The 15,114-nt window shown below is 42.7% G+C and overlaps 1 protein-coding gene across 18 annotated transcripts in view; it reads left to right on the forward strand.

Moving 5' to 3' along the window:
* Positions 1-15,114, forward strand: part of LOC124141849 (phosphoribosylformylglycinamidine synthase-like) — a 73,680-nt gene that overhangs the window by 27,308 nt on the left and 31,258 nt on the right. For all 18 annotated transcript variants that reach the window (XM_048388321.1, XM_048388326.1, XM_048388331.1 and 15 more), the window contains exons 12-18: positions 3,714-3,839; positions 4,621-4,752; positions 7,269-7,373; positions 8,346-8,471; positions 11,580-11,760; positions 12,148-12,231; positions 13,124-13,276. In XM_048388321.1, the coding sequence (XP_048244278.1) occupies positions 3,714-3,839; positions 4,621-4,752; positions 7,269-7,373; positions 8,346-8,471; positions 11,580-11,760; positions 12,148-12,231; positions 13,124-13,276 (907 nt within the window). The remainder of the gene's footprint in view (positions 1-3,713; positions 3,840-4,620; positions 4,753-7,268; positions 7,374-8,345; positions 8,472-11,579; positions 11,761-12,147; positions 12,232-13,123; positions 13,277-15,114) is intronic.

Consider the following 15,114-nt stretch of genomic DNA (forward strand, 5'->3'; position numbering starts at 1 on the left):
ACCAGAAATAACACCGGGGTTTTACTCCAGGATATTTCTCGTTCCCAAGTAGGACAGTGCCGAACTCAGAATGATTCACACGTCCGCTTCCTGGCTGTTCACCCGGTTCACCACCCCCATAGTGGGGTTCCTCCACATGAGGGGTGTCAGGTACTTCGCGTACCTGGACAACTCGCTCGTTGCAAATTGAATGACGGACGTGCTGTCTCGTCCTCTTGGAGCAATTGGGGTGGATTGTCAATCTCCCCAAGAGCGAGTTAACCCCCCTCACAGAACTTGAAGTTCTTCAGAGGTCGGTTCGAAACGGTGACCCATCGCCTCTTTGTCCCCCCAGACCGGTGGCACAAGATTCAGGCGATGATTGCCAAAGTCTAAGCGGTGCCACAGACTGTTCCCTTTTGGGAACAGCTGTTAGGGCTACTTGTGTCTGCCCTGGACTGCACCGATTGGGGTCGTCTCCAACTCCGCCTGCTGCAACGGTTTCAAATCCAGTTGTTAGCACAGGAGGAGAACAGTGCGACCGTCGCCCTCGTAGATCGGCTCCGCCCGCATCTGGAGTGGTGGACGGTCCCTTACAATGTCTTATCAGGAGTCTCTATGCGGCCCTACCGGGCCACGTTGAACCTGTATACAGACGCCTCTCTAGTGGGCTGGGGCGCCCATCTAGAGGGGGAGGTGAGCTCGGGGCTGTGGTGCGTAGACGAACTAGGTCTTCACATCAATTGTCTCGAGTTCAAGGCAGTGATAAACGCAGTCAATCACTGGAATCATCGTCTCGTCGACGCCCGGCTCATGCTGGCGACCGACAACACGACGGTAGTGTCCTATGTGAACAAACTGGGGGGAACCCACAGTCACTCGCTACTCGATCTCACGTTCGAGTTTTACGCTCTGGTGGACAGTGTCCCGTGCCAGGTACGCACCCGTCACATCCCAGGTGTGCGAAACGTACTGGCCGACGCTCTATCGAGGCCTCGGGAACCGAACCCCACAGAGTGGATGCTCAACCCAGTAGTGTTTCAGTGGCTGTGCGAACGTGTGGGTCGTCCGATGGTCGACCTGTTCGCAACCGGGTTCAACAATCAACTCCCGTTGTTTGTATCACCAGTCCCGGACCCGAGGGCCATCGATCACGATGCTCTCGCGTTAGACTGGACGGGCATGGACGCTTATGCTTACCCACCGACGGCGTTAATACCACTCATTCTAAGCCGGCTCCGAGGAGTTCGCTGTCGAATGTTACTGATCGCGCCCATGTGGCCGAACAGATTGTGGTATCACGACTTGCTGACCCAGGTCACGCAGTCGCCACTCCCACTGCCTGTGAGACCGGATCTCCTGATCCACCCTCACACGCGTGGATGTTGTCACCGAGCGTCTGAGGAGTAAAGGTTTTTCTCGTCGGGCGTCTTGGGCATACATTAGTATGCATCGTGATTCCACCCAGAAGGTGTATAATGCACGTTGGGTTATTTTCACGAAGTGGTGTTGTAAACATCACATTCATTCGCCAGATAAGGTATCTGTGCAGGATATTGCTCTTTTCATGTCTCACTTGCGAGAGACCCGGAAACTCTCCGGGGGTTCCATTGCCAACTATGTCTCTTCCGTTGCTACGGTAGGGGACGTTGCTATGGGTACCAGTCTCTCATAAGAGCCGGTGATTCGGGGTATTATCAAGGGTTTCAAACAGCAAGATCTTCAGAAAGGCCGCCTTCGGGCATCGGCCTGGGATCTTTCCTTAGTGTTGAAATCACTTACGGAAGCTCCATATGAACCCTTGAGTAGTGCTTCGTTCCGGCATGTGCCTTGGTAAACAGCATTTCTCCTCTCCTTTGACATGGGCCAAACGGAGTGAGAATTCACTGTAAGATCACTCAAAGAAATCTTACATCCTGCTGATACTGAGGACAGAGCGCTGTGTCCGGTTAGGGCCCTTAAGTATTATCTTAAGGCTTCGAATGAACGTAGACAAGGGCGTGACCGTCTGTTCATATCGTGTAACCCTAATCGCACGGTTGACATAACTCGCAACTCGATTGCGTTGTGGCTTCGTTCTGTCATCAATCTGGCGTACCGGTCTCGGGGGTTACCGGTAGCGGGGTCAAACCCGCACGAGATCAGGGCGCTAGTGGCAACATTTGCCCTACACTCGAATATCTCTGTTCGCAGAATATTACGAGGTTGTTACTGGCGTTCTGACTCGGTTTTTGCCAATCATTACCTCAAACAGGTCGCTGATGCCGTCGTGGAGAGTGTGCACCGTCTTGGGCACCTAAGGGGTGTGCCCAGCACAATTCCGAACACCTCAGGCGTCAGACCTTGCACGGTGGTCAATCTGGGTCGACTCCAATGTTCCCACTGCCGTGGGTACAGGAGTTGGGGTCCCGCAAACCAGCGCACTCACACCACAGGTGAGGGTGGCTTTTTGTGTGCTTTGTCCTTATTTGTATTTTGACAATTATGTATTTAATTGTCTGTCGTGTATCCCAACCTTGTGATGCATGCTTACAAATACTGGAATTAGGTCACGCGCCTAATGCATACTTTAAGTAGGCTTGCTCTGGGATATACGGTCTGAATGAAATTAATTTCCCTCTTTTCGACTGTTTAACCTGATCTAAGATTAAGCTCACGCGGATACAGTGTTCTCATCCGCTGCGGCGATGAAATACCTATCCAGTAGAGTCACCAATTGTTTTGGCAATGACGATTGAGCCTTACGGTATGCGCTTGACAGTGCTTTGGTATTCCTATAGGGAAACGCCTAGCTAGGTGCATGCGCATCGAGTGCTTCCGCCTTGGTGTTTACTTCCGCTGGTCGGAAGGAACGCTAGCAGTCAGGATTCGGGTTGTAGGTGCTCCCCACCGCCTACTGTGGTAGTCAGCCTCGGTATAACAGTGGTAACGTATTACTTAATGTAATTTGTAGAATTTTCCTATTCGGAATATTCTATAAGTAATACGTTACCACTGGGCTGCTGCCTGCCCGTTCGTCCCCCGAGCACTTGCTCTCGCAAGAGACAAGAGTGAAGGGTGTCACATGGCAGCTAGGTGGCTACGCACGTGCTGCATGAGGTAATTGAGATCTCTGTGGTAGATTTCGCTATAGCAGCAGTTGTGGGAGACAACAGCCTCGGTATAACAGTGGTAACGTATTACTTATAGAATATTCCGAATAGGAAAATTCTACAAAATTTAATTGCACTTTGCAAATGATCTGCAGAGTATTCAACTTTTATTACCATGTGTCATTGTGTTTTGATATATCACGATGCCGTGATGACACTGTTGGACAACAGAATTTTTTTCGCCTTGTGATTTTCAATTTGCTGTTATATGAGCAGTTCAGTTTGTCAGAGCTTCAGACAGATGTGAAAAAGTTTCGGCAAGTGATGCTACCTGTAGAAACAGATTCATCAGGTATCACAAATATAGGGTGAGGGACCAACATGGCATTGAGAATGTGGAGGTCATTTGTTTATTCAGCTTATTCAACCAAGGTCCGCAAGCAATTTTTTTTACCATGTCATGCCCAAATTACCCAACACTGCACCAAAGGCTGCTTGAATAAGACGATTGACTTTTGTTTATCTGGAAACATGTGAAAACAATGTACTCAAATTTGCAGTCACGGTTTTTGTTCCCATCCAGCCACTGTAGTTTATGGCAGTCATAGAGAGAAATATTGCACTTGTTTGTGGACATTTCAGATTCAGTTACAAGACTTCAGCTCAAGATCTGGTGAGGACACACCCGAGTCTAAGATGGCGAAGACAGATGCTGTGTTGCCGGTAGACCTGGAGCTGGAGCATGTGCTGGGGTCAATGCCCAGGAAGGCAAGTACTTCAGGTCCTAGTGACAAGCTGACACGCCCAGTAGATCAGGTCCTTGTGACAAGCCCAGTATATCTGGTCCCAGGGACAAACTGACAAGCCCAGTAGAACTTGTCCCAGGGATAAGCTGACAAGCCCAGTAGATCATGTCTTTGGGACAAGCTGACAAGCCAAGTAGATCTGGTCCCAGTACATCAGGTCCCCGGGACAAGCTGACAAGCCCGCTAGATCTGGTCCCAGGGATAAGCTGACAAGCCCAGTAGATCTGGTCCAAGGGATAAGCTGACAAGCCCAGTAGATCTGGTCCCAGGGATAAGCTGACAAGCCCAGTAGATCAGGTCCCAGGGATAAGCTGACAAGCACAGTAGATCAGGTCCCAGGGATAAGCTGACAAGCCCAGTAGATCAGGTCCCAGGGATAAGCTGACAAGCCCAGTAGTTCAAGGTCCACTTGTACAGAACAATTTTTGCGTAACGACTATTGTAAATCCGATCTTAGGGCGCCGGCTACAATCGCCAATTGCACAAAGCGATTGTAGGCTAGGATCATTGTAAGCTACAATCCAAACTTACAATTGGACTGGACCAATCTTAATCTAAGATCCCTGAATAAGCTAACTTTTGAACTGGACCCTTATGGGGGTCAAGTGGGTACAGTGATTCCTGACTCTACCCAATGAACAGCTACAGGTCTGGTATTGTTGCCCCTGCATTTTCCACTCAGGCAATGAAATATTTAACTTTTTCTTTTTGAGATCTCATGCACAATGTGTCTGTTCCTGTAGGTTTTCAAGCTAGAACACATGACACCTGTGCTGACACCTATCAAACTGCCGGACAACTTGCTGGTGAGAGATGCCCTGGAACGAGTCCTGCGCCTGCCGTCTGTTGCCAGTAAGCGATACCTCACAAATAAGGTAAATCATTGTTACTGCGTGTGTTAGTGTGTGAGAGCATGCTTTTCCTGATCTGTGAACATTATATGGACAAGAACTAGTCCTGGCTAGGGTTACCTTTCCTCCTACCATGAAAGAAAACGCAAAATCTGATGACTAACTTGAATGTCCAGTGAATTTTGATAAACACAAACTGTTGCTGGAAACAACCTGCTAAGACAGATGTATCATGATACATATCGTAGTCACACAAGTATAGTGATATATATCAATACCAATCATTAAAATCAGACCTTAGTTCTCGCTATTGCTAAACAAAGATCTGAAGACATCCCATTAGGGGTCACGTCAGAATGACCTTTCATCCGACCAGTCAGAGCGTCGCTTAACAGATTATGAAAATGACAGTCGGAATGTGATTTCTAATCATGCAACCTCGGAAACTTTAACATCGGTTATTCCGAACGATAGTTACGGGTTTAATGATTGAATCCTTACAATCTAGACCATCTATCATGTCTATTAGCCATTCCAGAATGTTTTATTTTGTTCAGGTTTCAAATTTGTAATCAAGAATTTGTCAAAATATGTTTCGAAGTGTAGTCGCCAATTTGAAATAAGTGCCGTAAAGCACGAGAAAGCTGCCTTCTGATTGGTCATTCCATTGGTCGGTCAATGTTTGCACAAGGTCGGTCTGATGTGACCCGTAATGGGATGTCCTCAGATCTTTGCGTAGCAGTAGCGAGAACTAAGGTCTGATTTTAATGAGATTGGTATCAATACCTGGGGTGATGTATCTTGTCACCCCTAGTGATCAGAGGGACAAATGTGGATGAGTTTTTCATGGTACATCGTTGTGATGATTATGCCAGAAGGATGTGTTTGGTGTTGTGTTTTATTGACAGCGTATACTTACCTGTGGGTAACTGAAAGATGTACAGTTAATTTGCCTCTACAATATTGTCAAGTTGGAAGCAAATTCAAGAGTATTTATTATACCCTTGACCTAATACCAAGGAATTCGTCCGTCCTTCCGAGGACATTTTTGTGTGCGACCTGTAACTTGAAAACTACTGCATAGATTCTTTTCAAACTTGGTGAACACTTTCTATTCCAACAAGAATGGTGCAGTGCCAAGTTTGATTGCAATATTTGGATTTTCTGGAAAAATACAGCTACTTTTCATTTTTTCACTTACAATTCTCTTAAACATTTGTGCGACCTACTTCTTCCCAAGGCAAGAGAATTAACTGACTATAAAAGTTCAGAATCCAGCTTTGCCGAACTAGGCTTGAATTATGGAGTTATATTTTGGCTAGACTATCGACTTCATCCACAGTCAGATCAAAATCACGTAACAAAATCCACATCCGGTTCGGAAAACTGCTGTCCAGATTTCGGCCAATTACAGGATTTGCATAGCAAGTGTACCGTCAACTCAGCGTCAACAAATATTGTCAAAATCTTTTCATGTTTTTCGGTCTTGACTATTTTGCTTGAAGCAATTGCAAGAAATATGAAAAGTGGAATCTGATTGGTCAATAGGATGGGACATCACTTCTAATAACCAATGGCGGCGCTACGATCGACTCCAAGAATTTCCGCCTACTTCAGCAAGGGTGGAAACTGGATTTTTATAGTCAGTTAACTCCCTTGCCTTGGGAAGATGTCAAGCTGCTTCCTAGCGCGTGACATCTTCGTTACACTCTCGGTAACATCGCTGCCACCAGTGTGGGCACGGCCATTACAAGAATCTTGAAATTTGCCCTCTAACCCAAAATGTAGTAACGTTGATACTTTTGTCTTTTGGAATGCCATCATATTTCATTTTGAAAAGGTTTACGACTGACCATGTTTTCCAGATGAATTTACTTTGTTTTAATAATCAGATTGGTTCAAGATTGTAGACTAACGAAAAATCAACCAACTTCTCCCTTACATTCTTACTATATCAATAACACGATAGTTTTAATGAAACAGAAATTCAAATTGACAAACAAAGAAAGTAATTTAGCAGAGATAAGTGTAATCGGCGTCACAACAGTCGTCACTTGTTTGTAAACATAACGGTCTATGGTTACGAGTTCAACTCCAAGCATGGTTGTGGCCACCTATTCACTGTGGGGAGTTTTGACTGGTGGCAGCGAACAGGCTATAGCCTATTGCTGTGAGGAGCTTTGGTAAGATGTGTGACCTGTTTCTTAAATAACTCATGGATTCTTTTCAAATTTAGCAAACAGTTTCCATACTAATAGCAGAGGTGCAGTGCAAATTTTGATTTTAATATATGTATATGTATTTTTTTACATGTTTTGAACTTCAAATGTTTTGTTTTTGTTTTACTTCAACATTTGTGCAACTGTATGTCGATTTTGTTATGCAATTTTGATTGGACTATGCATAGACACGTTAGTCCAGCTTAAAACATAACTCCATAATTCCAGCCTTGTTCGGCAAGGGTGGAAACTGGACTTTAATGGCCATTAAAGGTATTGACAGCTGTACTGCAAGATGTCTCAGGTGTGTGAGTGTTTCAGGTGGACCGGTCGGTGACGGGACTGATCGCCCAGCAGCAGTGTGTGGGTCCACTACACACACCTCTCGCAGACGTGGCCGTCACCGCTACCTCATACTTCGATGCAGTGAGTTGTATTGATGAATTTCTTCTGAAGAATTCAGCTATGACATACTAACAATAAGGCAAACTTTGGGTACTCGCCCACCCCTGTTTTAGATTGCCTATTCATTATTCGGAAAGCAGACCCAGTGGGGATTCCCTGAAAAGACCAGCATATGTCAGTAAAAAATCCCAAATTTACCTGTTTATGCTGTTTTTGTTACCCGATATAATTAATGTTATAATGTTGTATGTTGAGGTGTCTTGTATTTCACTGATAACAGGACCAATGAAGAGGTTTTAATGATTAGTTAAACATAGTTGCATTCAATGCTATGTTAAAATACCATTGAATTTAGGCCCCCTTAGCACTAAGATTGAAGTAAAAGTGTTGTAGTGAAAAGTATATTAGTAAACTATTCTCGGAACAGCCTCAGCGCTTAGTTGTCATAAGTTTACGACAAAAACATTGGGGTAGGCTGGCACACAGTCAGACACATTGCACATTGTGACCACCTGTTGGGGGTAGTCACAGTCAGACACAGACACATCACACATTGTGACTACCTGTTGCCGGGGTGGGCTGACACATCACACATTGTGACCACCTATTGGGGTGGGCTGACACATCACACATTGTGACCACCTATTGGGGTGGGCTGACACATCACACATTGTGACCACCTATTGGGGTGGGCTGACACATCACACATTGTGACCACCTATTGGGGTAGTCAGACACACTGCACATTGTGACCACCTATTTGGGAAGTCAGACACATTGCACATTGTGACCACCTATTGGGGTAGGCTGGCACACAGTCAGACACATTGTGACCACCTATTGGGGTAGTCAGACACATTGCACATTGTTACAACCGACCCATGTTAGAGTCAGCTCCACCAGACATTGGGCACTGGGGACCTACGACACAATCATCACTGCTTCCATATTTCTTTGTACAGTGTAACAGAATGTCATGTGATCTGGTTTCAGGTCGGTGCAGCGACTGCTATCGGAGAGCAGCCAATCAAAGGTCTGATCAACCCCGAGGCTGGTGCCCGGATGGCTGTTGCGGAGTCTCTCACTAACCTCATGTTTGCAAGTGTCACAGATCTCAAGGTAGAGTATTTTGAGGGTTTTGAAACCAGACATTTGAGATTCGAAAGGCAATGCTTTATTATTTACAAAATGTTTGTCATGCATAGCTCTTCTTTTATTGATGTTTGACTCATTTGGTTGACCATAGAAACTAAGAAAGAAATACATTGTTTATTGATTGAAATATTTGGAACAAATCAAGCCAAATGTTTCCATTACATTTCGCAAAAACGAGCTTTTAGCAGTTTTTGTTACAGCTATGGTATGTAAGCATAATGGGTTTTGAGCATTCTACCAAATAAACGATTTATAAGTTCCAGTGTCATTCGGAAAATGTCCTCAGCTGTTGGTGAATGCACAATTTGATGATGTCTGCGAAATTTTGGTTCACTCCTATAATGATAATGACTTACATCTATAAAGCTCTGGATAACTTTTTGAGCAATTGAGTTTAAGGGTTTTTATTCTAATTGGGTTATTAGATTTTTCATCGGGTAACCAATATTTTTTCACTCATCTATTTGGGGTTTTCCCCAAATCAGTGAACATTTTAAGATTTAAAAAAAATGAAATGTTTTAGATGTACATAACTGTTATAAATATATAGTCGTAACTCGGAGAGTAAATTAGCTCGTAATTGTGTTTCGGAAATTACCCCCTTTGTATGCATGCTGAAAAAGCTTCTTTGGGTATTTACACATGCTGTTTGAGTTTTTCATTTTATGCATGTGTTTCTGTAAGCAAGTTATTGAAAGCCGAAGACCCTTTGAGCTTACCTATAGAATTCACAAAAAATGTACGTATGAATATATAGATAGCCTACATAAAAAATGGCTGCCGATTGATCACTCCCCATATGAACTGTAAAACATATCTATTTTTCCACGCTGGGTCTCATACCAGCCATGTCTCTAATACAAGGACTCTCGGGAAATTATAGCGGCGTAATTTAAAAAATAGAGGAAATACGGTAGTATCGAATGTTTTGGGCGATCTAGGCTGCAACCTAGATGATGACATTTAACGAAGGCATATCTTTTGCATACAAATGAAATGTTTATGAAACTGTTAGGGAAATGTTCTCTGATGACCAGAATTGGAACAATTGAAGCTATTTCATTGAAACAACTGACAATGAAAGTAAATTATAACATTAGAAAAATTGTTTGAAAAAACCTTATTCCAGACATTATGTTGTTTACAAACCTTTTTCGTGATCGATATTCGTTGCCATCTCCGTCAACAACCATCGTAAGGATTTGGCAGATGAGGATTTGAAAGTCCACTCAGAAAACACTCGTCCATTCGAAAAGCCACGAAAACAATGTCCCAAAATCATTGAAGTCAAACTTGATGCAATTCATTTAAGCAAATCATACACGACCCACTATTTCTGGGCCACGATTGTCTCATTCCATTCACACTCTGGATTGGAATGCATGAAATCTTGAAATTGACAGGTCACACCATGCAGATACTGAGATAGGCCCTACCTCGTGTCAAAATTTCCGGCTTGTCTGCAGGCTAAAAAGCGGCTGTTCAGACATACTCAGTTCCATTGGTAATCATATTGTACCAGCAGGCTCGATCAATCCCAGTAAATCTACAGGTTAATGTTGAACCACATCATAGATCGGGGTTGTCATCCTGCTACATTTCACTAGCAACGGAGAATGTAAACACAAGATTGACAGCTGTGGTCAAGTTCTGCCACATCCAAGTTCGGGGTAGAGAGGCATATATTTTGATGTTATTATTGTTTACTGGGGGTTATTGCTAACTAATAACACTTACACAACTAAAGCAGTCGGTTCAAAATTAAAATAAAGAGGTACTACAGTGGGACTACATCAAATTTCAAAACACAGTAGGTTTATCTCCCATATTCACAATAGCTATAAAACAGTTTGTGGAAAATGCAACAAAATATTTGTTTGCATTATAAAAGAAAGCACAAAATATAAACTTGCCTCTTGATTGTATTTTATCAGCACCTGTATAAACACATTATCATATTTGGCATAAGTTTGCAGCAAACATGAAAATCCCCAAAGTAAGAAATATTCTACACCAGTTTATCACTCTAATGCACCCCATATTGCTGATGGATTTGTTGGGTGAAGAAATATTTAAAGATCAATACTTGCAAAACTGGCACAGCTGTTATGGAAAGATCAAAAGGTTTGAACTACAAAGAATTTAAAGAAACTTTAACTTTTGAAAGGTATGTCTTCTCACTCAAAATGTTTTCAATTTAGAAGTAATAGCCTTTTCCCATTTCTACTGCTACAACTCCATATCCAACTTTACACAATACCTGATAATTTGCAGTTGCTGAACCATGAAGTATATATTTTGAAACAGTAGTCATAATAGGAAGACAATAAAATTTGGTCAGATTTGTCCTTAACTTCAGTCATGAAAAAATGTGCAAAATTTGTAACCTCGATCCTGCTGAAACAAAGCCACATTCACTCACTATGATGTCACTGGACATAATAACGGTCATGCAGTGCACACACAGCTACCATTGAGGTGTTTGAAGTATTCATTGCACTGGAGTCTTTTTAGTGACACAATGAAACTCTAAACTATATCAGAATATAACACAGAAATTAGGATCAAATTGAAAGATACTCTCGCATCTCAGTAACTATGATAAGGATGATCCCTTACATTCTAGGCTGTGTAGCTGTGTGTTATACTTACAACAAGTAGCAGATCAGTCTAGTACCCTTCCTCCGGATGTTGTAGCCAGTGTCCGAAATAACCGCCTGCCCGTGGCTGGTAACTTCTGATGGGCTGCATGACTGTCTGGCAGATAATTTTATGACGTATTCTGTAATGATAAGATATATATATGGATGAACAACTTCTTTATTACAATTAGGAGTGACGTTTCGGTGTTCCAACACCGTTATCATATATCTGACCTTACTTTAAATGCCTCTCAACGAAAATACTTATATATTCAGTTTTATCATAACTCCTTGTTTGCATTACTTCAACTGAATCAACATATTTTTCTATATTTATAATGTCAGAATGTCTTGTTGGATTTTAAAATTATTTCCAACACTGGTTGTAGCTATGTACGTTATGTATGTGTGTGTGTGTATGCTAACCCAGGACATCAAGTGTAGCGGCAACTGGATGTGGGCAGCCAAGCTGCCAGGAGAGGGCGCCGCACTGGTGGATGCGTGTAAGGCCATGTGTGACCTGATGGGGAAGATCGGCATCGCCGTGGATGGAGGCAAGGACTCACTCAGCATGGCAGCGCGAGTAGGGGATGAAACTGTCAAAGCTCCAGGTGAGGAGGACTTGCCCAACTTTCAATTCAGTAGAAATAAATTTTTTCGCCTGACATAACTTGTACAAAATTTTGGTTGTAATGTGCCAGTGATCTAAGGTTTATAGGCTCGTTGAGTTGCCTCCCTTAGCCATGCCAGGATGTTCTAATAATGGGTTTGAATCCGATTTGTCCCAATTATGCTCCTCGGTTTGTACCAGCATATGAGGGCCCACTCGGTCTTTCATCCAAACTGAGCTGACATCCATCTTGTGTTGAGTTGGTCAGGAACCTTTTTTGCACTTTGAAAAAACATTTTTTACTTTTATGGTTATGAATCTTGGAGGACAATGTTTTGCATAAAAGTGGACTTAAGTCACACAACTAATGCTTCAACTTTTTCAACAGGAACATTGGTGATATCATCCTATGCTGCCTGTCCAGATGTCACAAGAACAGTGACCCCTGACCTCAAGTGTCTTGGGGGCGAAGGTCAGGTCACATTGCTTATTTGACACTATTCATGTGGCCTTTCTCAGATTTAACCAAAAAAAGTTAGAATTATTGATGTTGTTGATTCAAGTACATTTTGTCTTCAGGCACTTTCTGATTACTAGTCAGCGGAGCCTATTGACGCTCATGTGTGCTCCATGGCCTGCTCCCTAGTGTTTATTCTAGAATGTGGCATTGCCGTGTCAAGCAGTGGTTCCATTCCCCACATGGGTTCTATGGGTGATGCCCATTTTGGGGCACATGGTTACCTATATAAAAAAATCTTATAAATATCTCCAGTTGCATTATTTTTCCACATTTTGTCAACATGTTTCACTTTCTGATACGAAAGTGAGCAGTGTGCAGTTACGAAGCAAGCTCCATCAAGCATGACACCTGCTTTACATTATAACACCGGGAGTGAAGTGTTAGGAGCTTTGTTGCACTGCAGGACGTAAAACTGGTCATTTGATTTTCTCTCGTCATGCAATAACAATCATTATTGACTTATCTGCATGTTTGAAAATCAACAACATAATGGTTGTGCTTAAAACCACAATTGAGTTCCAAAGTATGGTAATGGCTGACTCTCCCAATCATGAAGTTTGGGGTCAGCAAAGCAAATTTCATGTGAAAGAGCCAGCCGATGACATCTCTGTTGTCATGAAACAACATCCTGGACTGACCTGCATAAAGCACAATAAATATCACATGTAAAAACTTCCGAACAAGTCCCCTGGCATGCACCCTGTAAGTCGCTGGTGGCTACCCTCTTGACAAACACTGCCCAGTCCACGTCCAGACTGTGTGAAACTGGAACTGTCAGTCATATATTGCAGTCTGATTTATAGATATCACAACCTATTTTAACCATACCAAATATCGTGTACAGGTACGCTGTTGTATGTGAACCTGAGCAGCAGTGTGACCCTAGGTGGGTCAGCCCTGGCGCAGTGCTACAACCAGATCGGGGACGACGTGTCCGATGTCCTGCAGCCCGAGCTCCTGGTCTCGGCCTTCAGAGTGATGCAGACTCTGCTTGAAGGTAGGTAGTGATGAAACTATACAGGTATTTGGCCATCAGCTGTCAATGCATAGGCACAGTGTAGGCACGATGTAGGCACTATGTTTTAGCAGGAGGGAAATCAGCAAGTGCTCTGACTAATGGTTGCACAGATGACATCACACAAACAGCAATATTTCTCATACAACATGTTCCCAGCACATGGCTTCAGTATCAGCAGGGATTTAACTGAACTGCCTCAGAGACTGACAGTAAGTCTACAGTAAACATCAGTAAATATAAATAAGTAAATAACTTGGAATTAATATTGGCCCTTTTCATTGTAAACATGTTGATATATGATGGCCAATTACTTTCAAAACCCAATTACTTTTGATTAACTTGCGTACAGGGATGCATGCATAAATTGAAATACTCGAATGTACAAAAACAGCTTGCGTAAACACCCAATGAAGCTTTTCAGCATGCATACAAAGGATCTAATTTCCAAAACACAATAACGAGCTAATTTGCTTTCCGAGTCAAGCCAGTTTTATACATCTTTATACATTATTTCATTTTTTTTAAATAATAAAATGTTCACTAATTTTGGGAAAAACGCAATAGAGTGATGAGTGAAAAAATATCCGTTACCCAAATAAAAAAGAAACCCAAGAGTAAAATCTCAATTGCTTAAAAAGTTATCTGGAGCTCTGATAATATATATTCAATCACACAGATGACCTCATAGACTGAACTCATGTATTTAACAAATCTGTGCAAGGATGATATTAGTTACAATAAAAATATATACACATGTATACATAATCATAGGACGTGCATATTTCATATACATTCCTATACAAAAGTATAGCCATACACTAGAGCACAAACTGAGTTCACCAAGTGCTTCGAGCTGTTGATTCTGATGGTGGTGCTATCTTAGTGCTACGCGACCTTTCGGCTACCTTTCGGCAGCGTTCGATACTGTAGATCACGGTATTCTGCTCAGAACACTAAAACACTGGTTTAATGTGACTGGGGACGCCCTTTCATGGGTGACATCATACCTCTCATCTCGCTTTCAATCAGTACAGATTAAGGATAAACTGTCCGATAAAGTGAAGCTTGCATATGGCGTCCCCCAAGGTTCGGTCTTAGGACCAGTGCTATTCACCATCTATACATCTCCACTTGGTGATATTGCCTGACATCATGGAATACTTTTTCATCTGTATGCAGATGACACACAACTCTATCTGTCCTTTAAACCGAATCAACTTCACTCAGTGCAAAAATCCCTTCAAAGGTTGCAGACCTGTATAGATGACGTGAAGAACTGGATGCTGATAAATTTTCTCAAATTAAACTGTGATAAAACTGAAGTTCTCTTTATGTGCAACAACGCCATCAGAAACCGAGTGAGCTATCCTTGTCTCGACATCGGAGGCAATATGATCATCCCAGGCAAAGAAGTTCGTAACCTGGGTGTGATTTTCAACTCATCACTATCTATGGCGTCTCATGTTGATAACATCTGCAAGCGAGCATATCTGAACATCAGGAATATTGGACAGATTCGCCAGTGTATAAATCCAAAAACAGCTGCTTCTCTAGTTCACGCATGTGTTCTATCACATCTAGATTTCTGTAATGGACTACTCATCGGCCTTCCTCATAACCTTTTGACTAAACTTCAATGAGTTCAAAACTGTGCTGCCAGGCTTGTTACTAAATCCAAAAAGTTTGACCGTATCACACTGATTCTACAGAACCTCCACTGGCTCAAAATCAATGAGAGAATCCAGTATAAAGTGATGCTGATTGTGTTCAATGCGAGACACAATCAAAAACCAACTTATATCAGCAAGCTTCTTGAA

Source organism: Haliotis rufescens, unplaced genomic scaffold (assembly GCF_023055435.1).
Source record: "Haliotis rufescens isolate VD_foot unplaced genomic scaffold, xgHalRufe1.0.p SCAF_7, whole genome shotgun sequence".
Lineage (NCBI taxonomy): Eukaryota > Metazoa > Mollusca > Gastropoda > Lepetellida > Haliotidae > Haliotis > Haliotis rufescens.